This window comes from Pelophylax lessonae (assembly GCF_965119305.1).
Source record: "Pelophylax lessonae genome assembly, chromosome: 4".
NCBI lineage: Eukaryota > Metazoa > Chordata > Amphibia > Anura > Ranidae > Pelophylax > Pelophylax lessonae.
In genome coordinates, this window is record NC_138771.1 from 327,717,588 (window position 1) to 327,737,692 (window position 20,105).

The window sequence follows — 20,105 nt, forward strand, 5'->3', positions numbered from 1 at the left end:
GATATTAGTGTGACACTCCTTTTTTTTGGACGCTTTACTACTTGGTGAGTCATGGACTTTGTATATGTGCATATAGGGTGCCACCAAGTAGTGAATCAAGGATAAGAATGAAATCTCCAAGGTGTGCAAATTCAGAAACAAGTCAGACATGATATCTCCTTTATTTCTCTCCATAAGGATTACCTTCAAGAAGGTTGCGCAACTAAAGTAAACTGCAAAATTCAGTTACTGAATGGATTTTATAAGGATCCTAATCTAATTACGTAGGAGTTACCCCACTCATTGCATGTTGCATTTCCTTATTGCACAACCCTGCTTAAGTATATGTAATTACAGATCTGTAGAGATACTAAACTAAACCCTCATTAATGTTCTGTTTTAATAAGTGGGTGGCCGTTAAGTAAGATGTGTTCTCCTTCCAGGAACTTTCAGCAGCTTTTAAGCTCTATGACTGCATTGTTATAGTATTGAAGTCACACCAGACCTTAAATTGTAGTGCACAGCTTGGTAATACAAGTGGAAGCAGTACAACAATGACTTTGCATAGGGGCTCTAACTAAACAGGGGTCTAGTTTTAATGACACACTTTTGTTTTTTAGTCTCAGAATTGTAACCGGTTAGTTCAGTTTTTACCATTTGTTTTTCCGTATTAGTCATCAGTCTTCTTTTTCAGTTTCCGCAATAATTAACTGTCATTAACTTGCATTTACCATCTGGAGTAAGGACCATCCACACAATCTAGAGCATGAAGTGGTCTCTTGTAGAGTAAACTGTCCAAATATTCCACTTCATTCTTAACTGTTTACAAAAGTCTACGTTCAGTTTTATCAGTCATCTTCTAGTACTGGAAAAGATTTTATACATCTTTAATAGTGTCTAGGACACACATATCCATCTTCTGTCTGTTTAGTCTTCTTCAGTCTTTGTACTCGTAGTGCTTGTGCTTAGTCTGGGCACAACTTGGACAAACATCACAAACACTTTCACAATGTGAAGGATTTTTAGTTTTCCATTTTGTTTCGCTGGATAAAATGATAGTTTACTGCTTCTTCATTTCCCATTCCTGAAATAAAATGATTACAAACATCAGTATAATATAAAGTTATCTGCAGGTTTAAGGCTCGGTTCACACTACGTCGCTCCGACTTAGGGGGCAACCTGTGAAGTCGCGTGCTGCGCGACTTCGGCGTGACTTGCACGGACTTCATAAAATGAATGTCTATGCAAGTCGCTCCAGGTCGCCCCGAAGTAGTACAGGACCCTTTTTCTAAGTCGGAGCGACTTGTGTCGCTCCTATTAGAACCGGTCCTGTACTACTCAATGGACCGCGACGGTGCGCGACTTGCCAGGCTGACCAAGTTTCCTGACAAGTCGTATTAGTGTGAACCGGCACTAAAGAGTAAAGATTTTTTAGATAACCTAAAAAAACTAGCTTATTTAAAGTATAACTAAAGGCAAGTATTTTTGTTTAGTATTGGATAGAGTGGAAAGGGAATAGAACACCTATTCGGTTTTTATTGCCATCTGTGTCCCCGTAAGGAAGATTCACCCCCTCTATTTGTCCTGTTTACCATTATTATTGAAAGTGAAAGAGAATTCCAAATTTTGGGTTGTCCCCAGAAAAGTAATAGAGGAGAAATCTTCCAGTGGGGACATTCGTTCTGGTGACCTGGTGGCCCCAATGGATTACCTTCATTTGCAGGGATTTCCTCTTACTCCCTGTTTTGGCTATGGGACAGCTAGTGAAGGTAAATCTCCCCATGGGACGCAGATGGCAAAAATAAACCTTATAGGGGTTATAACCCTCTTTTACTCTATCCAAAGTGATAAAGTATAGTTCTACATGCCTATAGTTCTACTTTAAAGTGACACTGTTCAGGGAAAAATAATGCCTTCTGGGTAACTATAAAATGTACTTTGCAAGAACTTTAGCAGTGTTTCTACTGATAAACCTAACCAGCTTTTGGATTTCTTGATATTGATAAAGGCAGACCAAATTACACAGCAGCTAATGTATATATTTGAATGTATACCAAAAGCTACCATTAAATGGATAGAACAAATAACTGAGCTTGTAATTACAGCATTTCACCTTTTTCCTCATCCTGTTGTCTTCTAAGTACTGATAAAAATTATAAAGAAGATCCCTTTCAACATGCATGCACCATAATTTAGAAGGGATCATGCAGGTGAGAAGGGGCTTCGTGAATGCCTGCCTAAATAGAACACTTGAAAACACCTGTCCTTCCCTTCCTCCTAGCATTGGAGCCACTGGATCTGTTGGGTCTTTCCCTACACGGCCAAGCAACAGGAATTGTCATGCTTTCTTCACAGGCTCAACAGTCTAGGGATTTTGGTTTGGTTTTGTTTTTATTTGGGGGATAACTTGGATAGGGAATAGGGATGCCAGGAACTGAAGAACTTGAATAAACTTTTGATTTCCTGCTAATATGACTTAGTTAAGGCTGCTAAGAACTGACTTCAACTGTGCTGTCCACTTGTGGGAGTGATGGTGCAGCTAAGATAACAACGAAAAAGGTTCCAAACTGAAGATCTAGGTGCTGTTCCATGTAGGAATGCCAAAGCTCCTGGATACTGCTTTTCAAAGCTAGAGATATGGGGTTGCATCTGGCTCTAAGCTGTCCCCTGGTCCTTGACATGTAAAGTGTTGCAGCCTTACTGTCTGCTCTGTACAGGCTTGGAGCAAAGTGAAATGGAAGTTACTCACTCAGTCCATTTTAGTAGTTCCTGGGATCCAAAAGGCTGCTGTATATACACTCTGTTATACAAACCTGGGCCTTGCCCTCTGGATGGCTTCAGCTAGCCTAGTTGAGGCTGGTAAAGGGTGTGAGACATCCAGCTACTCCTCTCTTCCCCTCTTCCTCCTCACCTTCCTTCTGCCCTGGGGCACCAGGGGCAGAGTCCCACCTAGCACTGGGTTCCCCTCTAGGCAACTGGCCCCTGGACTCTGCTCCCCAACTGCCAGGCTTCTGACTATTTATGGGACTGTTCCCCCACCTACTGACCTCCTCAGGGATTGGTGGGAACTCCATAAATATTCTGGCTGCAGCTTCTGTTTCTCCACCCTCTATGTTCTAGAGCTATCCAGCAAGTTCTAGAAAACAGAGTCACAGCCTTATAGCACTGCACAGACAAAATAAATTAACCCCTGCTCCTTTACCTACAGAAGAGCCAACTAAGTTTACCTCACCTAGCAACTAGGAGGGTGCTACATACATGTTTTCAGACACTCTGGCAAAGGGATGTACAGAAATCCTATTATTACAACCACTAATAATGGCTTGTGCAACAGCAGCATGACAATTAATTTGTTTTACCCCAGAATGTATACTTATGCTTTAATAGAGGATGTGCCTTTTTACCCCTCCCTCTTCACAATGATGCAATGGATAGATATTACTGATGTTTGGGTGGGAACTATGAACTATGTATGTAAGAAGCTCAGGAAAATGCTGACATTGTACTGTATAGGTACAAACAGTAACCACATATCTTTGTGTGTTATTGCTCCCGTTAAAGGACAATGTTGGGCAATTGTGTAACTATGACTTTAAGTTCCAATCACATAACCATACTTGTAAAATACTGCTAGATATAAGAGAACTACTACTGCTCTGGAGGTGAGCTAATAAATTCACCTAGTATTTCAATACTAATGTAGGTTACATTAGCCTACCTTGGCTTTTTGTAACACCTTCCCTTTACTGCTTGTTGCTATGGAAGGCGATCTGCGTCTAAGCTCTGCTGCACTGTTGACAGGTACAGGGCGTTCACTTTCTTGCTGGGTCTTGGGGGTCTGTAAGGAATAGAAAATTGGAGACAATGAATGTCAATGTAACTAAGTATATTGATATATAAAAAAAAAAAATATATATTTTTGTTATAGAGACTTAAAGAAGGATTTCAGGCTAATGCCTATGCTGTCCAAGGGATGCTGCATGTGAGTCCACTCATTTTATGTTAAACTAAAAATGACCTAATCCAAAGCAGAAAAAAACTTGTCATAAGAAAAATATGTAGGATGCGGTCATACTGATGCTTTGGTATAGCAATACTTTCAGAGTGACTGTCACAAAACAATATAGTAATGAAGGTATCCTTACTTCTTAACTCACTTGCTGCATACTTCATGCATGCATCAGGTCAGTGACAAAGTATTAAAGCTAGAGACAGCTGGACAACTAGCATTTTCAGAAAGAAACTAGCAATGGTAATCCCCAGGTTATCCTCTTCACAGGTGCACTTTAATAAGCTTTACACAAGGTTCATTGGAGTGTCCTGTAGTCTTCTGTATCCCAAATATGTTAGATGGCCCTAAATACCTTGCTTTTATAGCACTATAGGTTGTCATGTCCCCTTGGATAATAGGATATCCAGATATTTTGTCCTGTTCCCACACATAGTGACTCTCCCAGTGATATTCAAGTGCTAGTTATAGAAAGCAGAGAAATGCACCACCAGGTGGCGGCCAACTGAGTGCATCTATACCATGTAATTGTGCCACATCCTAATGGTGGTTTCTCCCCAACTTTGGGAGGTGATTGGAATGCTGAGCCTCTTATTCGGGACTCTAATTATGCTGTTTGACCTCTCTCTACCTGATTACCAGAGACCTTATCTAACCTTTATTGGCTATTGAGTGGTCTCTCAGAAGCCATACATGGTCAATCCCTTACAATTTTTAACTGCAGCCCAAGTTGGATAAGGATCAACAATTTTGTAGATACTTTAACAAGTATATTTCGACTTAACCTTGCTGGCTCCTCCGATCACCCCCCTTGACTTCCATTTTTGTAAGCACCCTTAGAGTGATGAACCAGAGCTCCAGATGAAGCATATCTGCGAAACATGTCAGCCTAGCTCACACTTCATCTACTTTTGACATCTGTGACCATCCTATCTACAGATCCCCGGGAGGGGAAGTGGTTTCTTTTTGCCTCCTTTTGGGGGATACTTACATTATGGTTAATGTCACAGAGTCTATGTACATTTACGCTGCATTGTATAATGTGCTAGTTTGGAAATATCTACCTTCTTTTTCTTCTGTGGATTATTTGTTTGTGTTGGCAATTGTTTGCCATTTACATGTCTTATATTTTAATTTGTCAACAATAAATGTTATATTTGAAATACCTGTGCCAGTAAAGTCCATGTATTCCCAATTTTCATTTTCCAATCTAAGTGCTAGGTCTCATAGTGCTATCCACCTATTATTATTTGTCTGTTTATTAGCTTATTAGCTGCATGTTTATCTTTGCTCTTTTTCTATAGGGCGATCGCATTAGATTAGCCATATTGCATTTGTTCTGCGCCACACAGTATCCCACCATCCCCATGTTGTGTTCTTAGGAGGACATGCAAGTTAATTCGGTGGACATAGTATGTTTTTGTGAATGATGATCCCTGCTATATGTTAAACATTGTTTGCTGTGCTTTTTTTTTTTGGATAGGCCAGTGCTCTTTGCAATGAAGACAATGAGGTCCTGAGGAAGCAGTTAGTTGTGAAACGCGTTGACCTCTAGTAACATATAGCAAAGACCTATCCTTGCAGTTTGATTATATGGTCTGTATCATCCAATCAGAGCACTCTAATTATATTTTTATGATGTTTTTCAACTATATTTTGTAATAAACCTATATTTTTTTTACCTAATAATGTCTGGCCATTCCTCTCCGATACCAGTAAAGTCCGCAAGGTTCAATTTTTTTTTTTGGGTTAGTCTTCTGAAACATAATTCTTTAACTTGCCTTTCTCATGGTTCAGTGTAAAGGCGTGAGGCTGCTTTAGGCTCAGAGAGATGACAGTACATGGACCAGTGAAAACACTAAACTGCATTTTCTCAGGTTTATACATAGGACTATTCAGTAGCTAAAAACAAAGAGCAACTAGATGGATTTAGGTAGCAAGGCAAACAGCTACATTTCAGAAAGAAAATTGTCATTAAGGTGAGGTTCTTCATCTTAGTCAATTAAAATGTTGAATTTTAATCACCGATTGAAGTTTACCTTTAAACATCAATCATACATGAGCAAAATGGGGTGCTGGACCTAAACATCAGCGGGTGTGTCTTTGCTAGATTTAGCTGAGCACACCTAATGTGATCATTAGTTACTTTAAAAGTGATAAACATTGAGGAGATATAGAAAGCAAATACCTAGATAGACTGGCAGGTTTGCTCACAGAAACATGGGGCACTCTATTCCTGTTATGGCTGTAAAAGCCCTAAAAACTTGAAAATAATCGCCATAGAAAAATATGTGCCGCACTGGAGGGGTAGCAATCTTAGAAGATGTATATCCAGGAGGGAGACTTTCTGGATATACGAGCTCAGATGCTATAGACCCCTAGGACACAACGTAGAGTGGGACCTTAATACCCACATCAACAACAGTTGAATAATTTCTATTAGTAAATTCTTTATTCACCATCTTATTTTAAATGTTTTAATCATAGTATATGTAAAGCTTTAGGCAACTTTGCCAACTTTTACACTTAGACTATTTTAACCTATTTTATAAATGATCCCCTAGACTTGCGGCATTGTGTTGTAAATTTGCCCAGAATCTGCGAGGGAATCATTTTTGTGTTTTATTGTTATATTTATCAACATAAATACTTTTTAAATTTTGAATTGGGATGTAGGCACACAGGAACTATGCTATTTACCACTTCCGGTGTCACCCTCTTTGAAATCTGGATCGTCACGGCAATTCGCTTATTTTTTGATAATAAGAATGACTTTGTCACAGATCGGGACCATGAGTTCCGTGATACAGCAAATTGCTTCGTTTTCCATGTAAATTGCACCCACACTCGCACTAATCTGGAAAGGATAGACATCCTGTGCTGACACCGGAAGTGAGGTAGCGAGTTCAGGTGCATACAAGGTGGAAGTGACGGTACGCAAGCCACTCCTATCTCGGTCGATGTCCAATAGGAAGAAACGCGTCAGAGAGGAGGCGTAACCATCACGAACGACTGCTCGAGGTCCATGCTGCAGCCGGGCACGAGCGTAGCTAAAGAAATTCCGACATTTATACCATCTATGCTGACTTGCCATGCATCAACTGTAAGTGCATTACTACTTTTTAAATAAACTTTTTAGAAGATATCACACTATTGCGGCTTTATTCCTTATACCCCATGCTTGGAAGTCACCGGCCCTTTGGTCAGAGATTTACCTTGCTGTAGGTCGAAAGCGAAGGAGGTGGTAGTGGATATCAGTGGAACTACAAGGGCCCATTATCTGCTGTTTGAAATTTACCTGGCTGTAGGTTGGATACGGAGGAGGTGATAGTGGATATCAGTTGACCCATAAGCGCTTAATACCTGCTGTCCGGTAAGGGACTATTTTGGGTGGTTCACTTGGAGTTTGGAAGCACTTATAATTTGTGGTGATCAGCAGATTTGCTATCTGTGTACACCTTATTTCCGTCTGGTAAGGAGGAATTTCACTTGGTGGTGGGTCTTTCACATTGAAGTTGAAGATATCTTTCATGTTGTGGAGCACCAGTTTGATATGATCACATATGGACACTTATGATTGATGTAATATGGACTTTTGAAACACACCATTCACCTGTTATCCAATATTTTGTTTGATTGCAATTTATTTTGGATTTGTAAACTTGTTTTAGCGCACCTTATTTATTTCATATTATTATTCATATTCATTTGGCACTGAATATCGGTAGCAGCATTAACCTAATACTATCAGCGCACCCTTACTTTAAAAGTGATAAACATTGAGGAGATATAGAAAGCAAATACCTAGATAGACTGGCAGGTTTGCTCACAGAAACATGGGGCACTCTATTCCTGTTATGGCTGTAACTTAACTAGCTACTAGGGTTTAAATGTTACTAAACCCAGGAGCCTGCATTCACTATATCTGGTCTCCCACAGTACACAGAACATGGAAATGCAATTATTTTAGTATATATAAACTGCTAAACACCTTTTCTCATTAGCAGTATATAGCAGTCTTGTGACTTCTATTAGTGTCTGGTTAAAGCTTGTAGGAGGAGTTTTCATTTTCTTATGACTGTCCTATGATGCTGCAGGACCCCTGACCCTCTGTCTGGACAGTGCTGATTTGCCCTGTGCTGACCACATCTTTCGTTTTTAAAAAATAGTCTAAGCATATTGCACAATGAGCAACTTTCTTTTTTGTGCATAAACCACATGCCAATGCCCGAGAGAAAGGGAGGGCTGATCTGTGGCTTTCAGCAAGTCTAGATTAGAATGTTTGGAGATTGGTACGCTATCGTGCATGGACATATTAGGACCAGCATTGTTGGGAGAACGAGATTGACTACTTAAGAATGCATCTTAACCCTATGCCTATTATGATCTCTTAAAATCTGGAGATCATAATTATCTGGTAAGAGGAGAATAATCTTTCAGCACTGGTGAAGTACAGGAGCACTTAATGAGAATTAAGCACTCTGGGAGACTTTTTTTTATTTTATTTATTCACTTGATATTTATTCACTCACGTATTGGCACATTATTAGTTGCATCATATGCATCACTGTGTTTGCGCATATTCATTCGATCAACATCATTAATGATAGACTTGTTTTTGGATTTATTGAATGCATTTCTGATTGCTATTTATCAGACAGCGCAACCTTTTTCTTTTGGATTGTAAAAAGTGCAGCAGTCTGACTGGATTCTTCTAGCACGAAGTATACTATACATTTTACTATTACTGCATGTACAGACTGATTTTACTGTTGTGGGTTTAGTAACACTAAGACTTGGGACTGCCCCTGAAGGCCTCTCATGTCCCACTACAGAGCTGTGCCATTAAGGACAGCCTGGCTGGCCAACTTTTAGTCATGGGAGGTAGGGGGTGGACTTAAGTACTAAAAAACACAGGGGCTGGTTTAGAGCACTCTTAGGCCTCATGTACACGGCTACTTGTAAACGGACGTTTAGGAGCAGTTGGGCGTTTTTTTCAGAAGCCCCTTAACCCTCCTCTATGTTATCTTATCTGTCCATGTACACTGAGCCGTTTACAGTCATTTAGAGGCAGTTGAGTTCAGTGTAGTTTTTTGGAAAGCAATTATTTGCGTTCCGGATGTTCAGAATGTGTGTTTACTGGCATTTCAAATACAAAACGCGACCGAACGCGGTCACCCGCGTTTAGCGCTTTTACTGTTTAAAGGGAAATGATTTTTTGACCTCTAAAAACGGATCTGAGCGCAAACGCTCGCTAAATGCCGCTAAACGCGGCGTGCAAACGCGACACAACAGATTTTTTATTAAAGGCATCATTGATAAACAAACATACATTGTCTACAATATCATTTTCATAATAATGAGAACATTGTAGTCACATCTTATTATCCCAAAAAAAAAAAACCTGTTGATGCCTTCACCTATTTTATCCCTCATTTACCACAAAACAAACCATAAAAGCAAAACCAAAAAAAAATTGCTTCTTTCCTTCCCTTCCCCTCAAACATCCCTCTCATGCAATGGCACCACATTTTTTTCCCCATAGGGTAAATACTCCATAAGAGCTTTTCCTTCTTCCGAGAGAATAAATAGATTCCAGGCTTCCCAGGTTTGCTTATATTTTTCCCTATTATGTCTAGAGGTGAAAATTAAATCTTCCAACTTATTTATTTCCTCGACCTTCATTACCCAATCTTTTACCGTACGTCTTAAACGTCCTTTACATAGCTGTTAAATTCCAGCGTTCAAAGGACTTTTGAAAACGTCCCGTGTACATTAAGCCTTAGTGATCCTTAGCAGCCCGAGACAGATGAGCATGCATGCATGTACATCTACAGTAAGTGCAGAATTTATTAATTCTCTCCTCGCATTTTTTTAATTCTCTCCAGCACTTTAAAATGATCACAGCTATATTTTAAGACCCCATACAAAGCAGTTTCGGATCTTCCTATCAGGAACAATTTGACTCTTAAGTTATATTTTTCTCCTCAAGCAATTCTCTTGTGCAGTGTATCTGGATGAACTCTACATTAGAGAATATTTGTGCTTACAACTTATCTTTGCTCTGGTCAGTAGAAATAGTAGGATTAGCCTACTGATCTTTTTAGTCCGCTTGTCTGATATTCCAATGGTGTGTACTATCCTTTGTATCATATGTCCACATGAACCCAAGTTGTTCTAAGATTGCATGAGAATTGTTTAGATCATAGCAGAATTTCTTCCCATGCAGAAGTACATTTTTTTAAATCCTGAATTATAGTCTGGCTGTGGACTACATCTACCACTAAATAGCAGATTGTATATCTAACGGTGGTAGAAAAATAGCACCCAAATATGGAGGGGTTAAATGATTTAGTTTTATTCTAGTTATGCTAGCTATATATTGGGATCCCCTATTTTGTAGTAATTTTGTCACATGATTGGACATTGTTTGATTTCTCTTCCTGCGTGGTGGCTGTGATGAACTACTTTTACTGTGTACTGTTGGAAATTACCCTCAATCCTTGATTTGTTTACGTAAAAATATCCGGTCATAAAATACCCGACTATGCATCTTGGTCTACTTACAGGATTTTCAGGTTTTCCAGTCACTGCCAGTCCAAGAGAGGGGCCTCCAGCAAGGGATTTCTTCAGGTTTTCTTTCACCTCTGAAAGTTGAAGCTCCAGGTCTACACGGCTCTTCTCATTGTCCTTGCACTGTTCCTCTACAGAGGCCAGTTTAGCCTCAAGTTCTTGTAGCTTCTTCCCTGGAATCAAAGTGCAACTGTTGTTAGTGATGCTGCCATCATAAAGCATAAAACAAATATAGAGTTGGCAATACTTGTGAATTATTATTATTTTTTTTTTTTAAGTTTCAGATTGAGTAGGGAAAGGTTAGAAACCCTGTCAGGTTTTTACAGCTGTTTTTGTTCCTGTGGAGAGGATTCACCTTTTGTATATGTTCTGGTGACCATTGTCGCTGATAAAATGATAGGATATTGAATATTTTATGGCTGTTATTGCTACAGGAACTAAGTTGAAAGCTTTCAATGGACCTTAACGAATCTCCACTGTATCCACAAATTTATAAAAAGGATGATTTATAAACAAGTTAACCGTTTGTAGCTTATCCAATAATTAAATCCTCCACAATACTCAGGAGATTTATCAGGGAAGGATGAAGACTTAAGCACACCTCTGTCTTCAGGGGGACTGGCAATGTGGCAGTCTCCTCCTTGTTAGTCCACAACAGTGCTGACTACTCACTCTGTCCTTTCTCTTGCTCCCGTGCCTCCTCCTTTTGTGTTTTTATCAGGGACCCCCCAGAGGGCCACCAGAAGCCTCCTCAACACTGTATCTCCATTTTCCAACCGACTGCCCCTACCGGCATGGCCCATGTCTAATTATGGAGTGGTCTAAGTCCCCTGCAAGCCTACCTCTGAGGACTGGCCAAGGCTCCATGAATATTCAAGGCAGCTCCTTCCTAACCTCCACCCTCTAGTTCTAGAAGATTCTCCAACCTTCAAGACCGGGGGGAGGCACCAGAAAGCTGCCAGCTCCCTGTGGTTCCCTCTCTGGGGCTGGTCACACTCCCACGGGCCAGTGAGACTCGACCACATATGTACATTTGCCCTTGCACTTTCACAAACAGGTCAAGATAACTGGCATATTGCCTCTGAAAAGGTATAAATAAAAAAATACATGGATAAATATGTGACCCTCATTGAAAGTTTTTTTTTCTTTTTTCCTCCTTCTCTTCTCTCCTCCATGTCAGTCTCTGAAGGATAGTATTGTCGTATTGATGTATAACGTATTTCATTCGGTCATTTAAATGAACTTTTCATAATGATTTTTCGTAAATAAATATGATTAAAATATGTTATGAATCACATTGATATGCTGTTCTACCTTTAGAAACAATCTCTATGGTTCATTGAGAGTTAGGTGGTCCCAAAGAAGTGGTACTTCAGCGAAACCCGTAGACCTCCATCTTATATCTCGATCATATACCATGCAACGCCATGGTGGCTATATTTGGTAGAAGCAATATGCAAGCTCATTTTTTCATGTTGTATGTTTTAACACATTTTTATTGTCAAATAACCAATAACATATTTAGTATTTCTATATATACTTTTGTACTTGTGTGTACTTTGGAGGGGTATTTAAAGTCCTACTTGCTCATTCTGTTCCCAATATAATTGAAACAAGGATGATACCCTCCAACTGTACACGACTTTGAGCTATACCTTCCCCCACACACATTCAATTAATCGTGAAATAAAAAAGTAATATTTTGGTATTGGGTCCTGGCCGTATAGTTCATGCAAACCCCGACAGCAGCAAGAGATGGTTCAAGGGCTGTGGACAGCACAAGGATGTCCTTCATATCTGGTGGCTGTGCTCATGATTGGTTGCATTCTGGTCTAGGGTCTTTGGGTTGATACAAACGCTCCATATAATGACCCCTAAAAATAGAAAGGTTGGCCCAATTGCATTGCCCAATTCCAGGCCTTTTTTCATAACGACCTACCTATTCTTGGCTGCCAAACAGACCATAGCCGAAGCTTGCAAGAAACCCATTGTCCCCTTTCAGGAAGTGAAAGACTGTATGACCACATTAATGATTAACAAAAAATTGTCTAGCATCAAATACAACTACTACTCTAAATTCCTCAAATCCTGGGAACCATGGCTTAGTTATGTTTTACCACCTTTGTATCCTTTTAGTTTAGGTTGATTATAACTTGTTGCCTAGCCTGTGGGGAATACCCCCCTGCCCTCCCTTCTTTATTCTTTCTCTTTCTTCCTCATTCTTTATCTTTCTTGATTTGCTTTGCTTTCCTCTCTATGTATTTATTGTGTTTTCTTGGTTTATGTGTTGCTCCGGGATATTCAGACCCAGACGGGGCCAAAAGATTGTTGTGTATGATCCATGGTTAGGCTCTTGGTTGGTTACATTTTGCTGATGTGTTTATTACCTTTTCTTTGGCTGTGTGAACATTTCATGCAATTGTCTTATTCCCGTGTGGGAGAATTTGATGTTTTATTTCCTTAAAAACAATAAAAATATTGCACAGAAAATTTTATATTTTTTCAAAGCTTTTCTTCGGTGTTGGTATTTCTGAACGAAGGCCTTACTTAAATAAATATTAAGCTTCAATCTAAAGTGAAAGTAAAACTGAGTAACAAAGCAAATGATTTTGCACTGTTAAACATTAGTAATGTTCCATTTACCTGTACTATTCTTCAGAAGCTCTTTCAGCTCTCTCCTTTCTTTCCTAAGAGCTAGCAGCTTGTTCCGGATGGCCTCCTTTTCCTTTTCCAGGCGCTCTTTTTCAATAACAAATTTCCGTGCATCTTCCTCAGCTCTGTTTTTGCCATACTTATATTGGTTGGCATCTGAAACAGGTGGACCATATATATATATATATGTATAAATATTTTCCATAATCCTAAATACACTTCTCAAAAAAATTAAAGGAACACTTTGAAAACACATCAGATCTCAATTGGGAAAAATATCTTGCTGGATAGCTACACTGATATGGACTGGGTAATGTGTTAGGAACGAAAGGATAAAACATAATTTGATGGAAATTAAATTTATCAACCTCAGGAGGGATGTGTTGGAGCTGGAGAGAGTCCAGAGAAGGGCAACTAAACTAATTAGGGGATTGGAGGACCTTACCTATGAAGAGCGGCTGCAATCGCTCGATTTATTTTCCCTGGAGAAGAGACGTCTGAGAGGGGACATGATAGCAATTTATAAATATCTTAATGGGGATCTCAGCTTAGAAAAAAAGCTGTTCATTCGAAGGAATTGCATGAGGACTCGAGGACATACAATGCGATTAGAGGAGAAGCGTTTTAACCTCAGGCAACGTGGGGGGTTCTTTACTGTTAGGGCTACAAGATTGTGGAATTGTCTACCACAAGAGGTGGTTTCTGCGGGTAGTATGGTGACTTTCAAAAGACTCTTAGACTTACATCTCAAGGATCAGGAGATAAAGGGCTATGTTAGATGATTACAGTCACACACACCTACACAGGTTGAACTGGATGGACTATTGTCTTTATTCAACCTCACCTACTATGTAACCTATAGATGGCTAAATTCAAAGACACCCTGATAATCAAAGGGAAAAAATGATCCAGCAGGCTAGTCAATTCTGCTGAAATTTCATTGCAGCAACACAAAATACTTAGTTTGTATGGCCCCCCACGTGCTTATATGCATGCCTGAAATTGTCGGGGCATGCTCCTAATGAGACGATGGATAGTGTCCTGGGGTCTTTCCTCCCAGATCTGGACCAGGGCACCACTGAGCGCCTGAACCTGGCGGTATCGGATGGCCCAAAACATAATGTCCCAGAGGTGTTCTATTGGATTTAGGTCAGGTGAGCGTAGGGGCCATTCAATAGTATCAATTCCTTTATCCTCCAGGAACTGGCTATATTCTCTTTCCACATGAGGTCGGGCATTGTTGTGCACCAGAAGGAACCCAGGACCCCCTGAACCAGTGTAGGGTCTGACAATGGGTCTAAGGATTTCATCCCGATACCCAATAGCAGCCAGGGTGCCATTGTCTAGCCTGTAGAGGTCTGTGCATCCCTCCATGGATATGCCTTCTCAAACCATCACTGACCCACCACCAAACCAGTCATGCTGAACAATGTTACAGGCAGCATAACCTTCTCCACGGCTTCTCCAGACCCTTTCACATCTGTCACATTTGCTCAGGATGAACCTGCTCTCATCTGTGAATGCACAGGGTGCCAGTGGTGGACCTGCCAATTCTGGTGTTCAATGGCAAATGCTAATCAAGCTCCAATGTGCCTGGCAGTAAGCACAGGGCCCACTAGAGGACATTGAGCCCTCACACCACCCTCATGAAGTCTGTTTCTAATTGTTTAAATCAGAGACATTCACACCAGTAGCCTGCTGGAGGTCATTTTGTAGGGCTCTGGCAGTGCTCATCCTGTTCCTCCTGCCTGTCTCCTGAAATTTACTCTATGCTCTTGAGACTGTGCTGGGGGACACAGCAAACCTTCTGGCAATGGCACATACTGCTGTGCTATCCTGGAGGAGTTGGACTGCCTGTATGACCTCTATAGGGTCCAAGTATCGCCTCATGCTACCAGTAGTGACACTGACTCTACCCAAATGCAAAACTAGTAAAAAACGGTAAAAAAGAGGAGTAGGAAAAAAAAAATTTCAGTGGACTCCACTTGTAAGCCATTCCTGTTTTGGAGATTGTCTCATTGTTGCCCATCTAGTGCACCTGTTGATAATTTAATTAACACCAAAGCAGTTGAAACTGATTAACAAACCCCTCTGCTACTTAACTGGTCAGATCACTAATATCTCAGGAGTTTTATTGACTTTATGCTATACCCGGATTAAAAAGTGTTCCTTTAATTTTTTTTGAGCAGTGTGTATATTAAAAAAAAAAAAAATCGCTTTGGTAAAATTTGACTTTAGCAAAATGCAATGTTTTGAATAGATCTAGAAAATTTACTGCTGTCACATCTCGTCTGGAATTGCTTATCTTTAGCTTCTATCAGAGTATATAAAAAGGCTTACTTGAAGCATGACGCTTGACTTTAACCTCAGGATCCACTCTCCGGGACTTTTCACTACAAGATGAAGCATGGCGTTTTACTTGTGTTCCACCTTGTGTGCGCTTAGGATCTTCCACCTAGAAACAGTTCCACAATTAAAATCAATGTTTTGCACGTACTGATCATATTAACACCATATTTAATCCGCAGAGATGAATAGTGCCATGGATTACAGGGCCTCATTTATTAAAGAGCTGTCTCAGATAGTCTTTAAATGGCAGTTGTGAGAGAACAGGCCGACTTAGAGAAGTCTTTTCTATATAGTTACTTAAGCAGGATCCACTATAGTTACTAGTCTCAAAATACTAATTATGGTGTGCATTGTGTTTTGTGCATGTGGAATGTGTTAGGCATTTTAATACATGTGCATACTCAACAGCAATTTATTTAAATACTTCTTCTTCACCACTCCTGTTGAGATATTCAGAGATAACACAGCACAAGCAGTAAATACTTTGTAAACTATTCCTTTGTAAAAGGAATGCATGTCAATTTTCAAGAGCAGTGTCCAACAGCTCCCACTACTGGCCATCATATAGAAAGCACAAAGGTACATATAGTATACCTACTTTAAAGTAGAACTAAAAGCAAAACTTTTTTTAATGATTGGATAGAGTGGAGAGGGATTAGAACACCTGTCAGTTTTTAATCATTCTGTGCCCCCGTTAAGGAGATTCACCCTCTCTCTTTGTCCTGTTTACTATGATCATTGAAAGTAAAGAAAATCCCATCGGCCCATATCGCCCCATATCGGTATTGGTCGATATTTTTGTACATACAAAAAAATTTTTTTTTTAATTTGACAGGTACTCTTGTGGAGGGATCTGGGGTCTAAAAGACCCCAAACCCCTCCTCTGCACTTAAAAGCATTCAAAACGCCCAGTTTGGCTTTTTGAATGCTGTCATTTTTTTTAAATCTTGCGCCAGTACCCGGAAGTGACGTCATGACACTTCCGGGTTTTTGCATGGAGACCCTATCAGAGCTTTGATCGGGTCTTCGGCGGCCGTGCAGGCTGATTGCCTGGGTCTCCCAGTGGGACGGGAGACCTGGGCGAGCCGCGGAAGGCGGTGGGAGGAGGGGGGGCATCCCCTCCCTCTGCTTGTAATGACAGCTGAGCGGCTTCTCAGCTGCATAGGTTGTCATTACAAGACAGCCGACCGTTGGCTATGGATGCCGGTACCAGGGTGATGCCTCTAGCTGCAGGCATCACTCCGGTACAAGCACTTTCCGAAATATCGGCAATATCGATCACCTTGTTGGCCGATTCCGATATATTGGGGAAAGTGCATATCAGCCCTCGATATATCGGCTTTGCCGATAATCGGTCGATCTCTAGTTATAACTCTCCCTTGCTCTATCAAAAAAAAAAAAAGGTTTGCCTAAAGTTCTAATTTTAGACCAGGCCTTTTCGTACACTTTTTGCTTACATGTAAAAATCTGCTTTTTTTTGCTAAAAAATTACTTTCAAGGGCCCCAAAATTTGTTTTTTTTTTTTGTTTTTTTAGGTCATGCGGTATTTGCGCAGCAGTTTTTTCTAACGCAAATTTAGTTAATTTTAATGCACACAAACACACTAGGATACCCGTTTTTGGTAAAATATTAAAGATAGAGTTACACAGAAAATATACCTATAATGGCACGCTTTAAAATTGCCCACGATCACGGAATGGAACCAAACTATGGTATTTAAAAATCTCCATAGGCAAAGCTTTAAAAGCTTTAACAGGTTACCAGTGGAAAGTTCCACAGGTTTTATTTTTAGCACTTCTATCGCTGAAATCCAAACATACCATGTGACAGCAATAGGCAGTGACAGGTACTCTTTAAGGAAAGATCTGGCTCTATTAGACCCCCAGATGTCTCCCTGGCCCTTAAAAGTCTCTGATCACACAAAGATTGGCGTGACCAGATGCTTTCCTATTTTAAAAATGGCGCTGTTTACATGGGAATCCGGAAGTGATAAAGTACAGGTCCCTTCTGGTTTCCTACTGTATACTATAGAGCTGATCGGGGAACTTCGAGTCCTCGAAAAGCTCTATGGTAAGCTGGCAGCTTTAGTTCCGGGTTCTCCAGTGGGACAGAGAACCTGGAGAGGCATCAGCAGATGGCAGGAGGGGAAACAATCCAGTGGCTAATTAGGCGACAGGATGGCTTTTACAAAAAACCTGGGCACCCACAGAAAAAAAACAATACCGGGATGATGCCTGTAACTGCAGGCATCACCTAGGTATACCATTTGAAAGCCATAATGTAAATATACTTACTGTGGTCTTCAAGTGGATACTGTATGCAGAAAAATCATTCTTGAAAAAAGAACCATTTGCGTCAATGAAAAGCTAGCAGATTAACTTACCTTTTCATAGGTCACATCATCGTAGATTCGGGAATCACTACTACTGCTATGTGAAGATTTTGCCCACCTAAAAAAATTCACAGATACTCTCAGATACCTTCTTAAAAAGTCAGAGTACATTGTATATTATTTAACATCTATTGGTCCTGACCCTTGACTGCATATTTTTAAGTGTAGTAAAATGCAGTCATGGTAATAAAAGGGTCAATCTTTAAGTGTGCGTTTGAAAGTTATACCTAACAATTTCTTAGATCAGTCAGCAGAGATCTCTGGCACATCTGATGTGGCCAAGCGGGTCTCACTTTTACAGTTGTATATTTTTTAAAATTAAATTAATCTCTGTAACAGGAGATGGCAGAACGTACAAACATAGGAAGCCAACATTCCCATATGTACAGGAAAATATCAGGGAGTTATGGCAAAGAGATCTCATTGCTGGGATATCCATAGCATATAAGAAGCAGGAGACTTCATTTACTAGCTTCTATCTGGTGAATATACAGTGCATCTGGAAAGTTTTCACAGCGCTTCACTTTTTCCACATTATGTCATGTTACAGCCTTATTACCGTAATAAAAAAATGAAAAAAAAAATCACATGTACATAAGTATTCACAGCCTTTGCTAGGACTCTCAAAATTGAGCTCAGATGCATCCTATTTCCACTGATCATCCTTGAGATGTTGCTACAACTTGCTTGGAGTCTACCTGTGGTAAATTCAGTTGATTGGACAGGATTTGAAAAGGCACACACTTTTGCTATATAAGGTCCCACAGATAACAGTGCATGTCAGAGCACAAACCAAGCCATGGAGACCAAGGAATTGTCTGTAGACCTCTGAGACAGACTTGTACTGAGGCATAGATCTGGGGAAAGTTACAAAATAATTCTGCAACATTGAAGGTCCCAATGAGCACGGTGGCCTTCATCATCCATAAATGGAAGAAGTTTGGAACCACTAGGACTTTTCCTAAAGCGTGACACCCGGCCAAACTCAACGATTGGGGCAGAAGGGCCTTAGTCAAGAAGGTGACAAAGAACATGATGGTCACTCTGACAAAGCTCCCGCGTTTCTCTGTGGGGAGAAGAGAACCTTCCAGAAGAACAACCATCTCTGCAGCACCCTACCAATCAGGCCTGTGTGGTAGAGTGACCAGATGGAAGCCACTTCTCAGTAAAAGGCACATGACAGCCTGCCTGGAGTTTGCCAAAAGGCACCCGAATTACTCCCAGACCATGAGAAACAAAATTCTTTGGTCTGATAAAACAAAGATTGAACTCTTTGGCCTGAATGGCAAGCATCATGTCTGGAGGAATCCAGGCACTACTCATCACCTGGCCAAAACCATCCCTACAGTGAAGCATGGTGATGGCAGCATCATGCTCTGGGGATGTTTTTCAGTGGCAAGGAACTAGGAGGCTAGTCAGGATCAAGGGAAGGATGAATGCAGCAATGTACAGAGACATCCTTGATGAAAATCTGCTCCATATCGCTTTGGACCTCAAACTGGAGCGAAGGTTCATCTTCCAACAGGACAACAACCCTAAGCACACAGCCAAGATAACAAAGGAGTGGCTACAGGAGAACTTTGTGACTTTCCTTGAGTGGCCCAAGTCATAGCCTAGACTTCAACCCGATTAAGCAGCTCTGGAGAGATCTGAAAATGGCAGTGCACCGATGTTCCCCATTCAACCTGATGGAACTTGAGAGGTCCTGTAAAGAAGAATAGGAGAAACTGCCCAAAAATAGGTGTGCCATGCTTGTAGCATAATACAAAAAAAAAAAAAAAACCTGAGGCTGTAATTGGTGCCAAAGGTGCTTCCACAAAGTATTGAGCAAAGTCTGTGAATACTTATGTACATATGATTTTTTTTTTAATAAATTTGCGAAGATTTCAAACAAACTTTTTTCATGTTTTCATTATGGAGTATTGTTTGTAGAATTTTGAGGAAAATAATGAATTTAATACATTTTGGAAAAAGGCTGTAACATAACAAAATATGGAAAAAGTGAAGCGCTCAAAAGGATGCAGTCAATTCAAACAAAATATCATCATCATGTAACTGTAGGAAAGAATTATAGGTATGACATATTGAAAACCATAAAACTTATAGAATATGTACGTGTATTTCAATTCCACTTTACTATAGTCAAAACAA

At 40.2% G+C, this 20,105-nt stretch overlaps 1 protein-coding gene across 1 annotated transcript in view; it reads right to left on the reverse strand.

The window, feature by feature from the left end:
- Positions 1 to 969: 969 nt before the first annotated feature.
- The window catches only part of AFAP1L1 (actin filament associated protein 1 like 1), a 140,230-nt gene continuing 121,094 nt past the window's right edge, over positions 970 to 20,105 (reverse strand). The window contains exons 13-18 of the mRNA XM_082255915.1: positions 17,946 to 18,012; positions 15,554 to 15,668; positions 13,205 to 13,369; positions 10,556 to 10,734; positions 3,698 to 3,817; positions 970 to 1,063 (exon numbers count right to left, since the gene is read on the reverse strand). Of these exons, the coding sequence (XP_082112041.1) occupies positions 1,040 to 1,063; positions 3,698 to 3,817; positions 10,556 to 10,734; positions 13,205 to 13,369; positions 15,554 to 15,668; positions 17,946 to 18,012 (670 nt within the window). The 3' untranslated portion in view covers positions 970 to 1,039. The remainder of the gene's footprint in view (positions 1,064 to 3,697; positions 3,818 to 10,555; positions 10,735 to 13,204; positions 13,370 to 15,553; positions 15,669 to 17,945; positions 18,013 to 20,105) is intronic.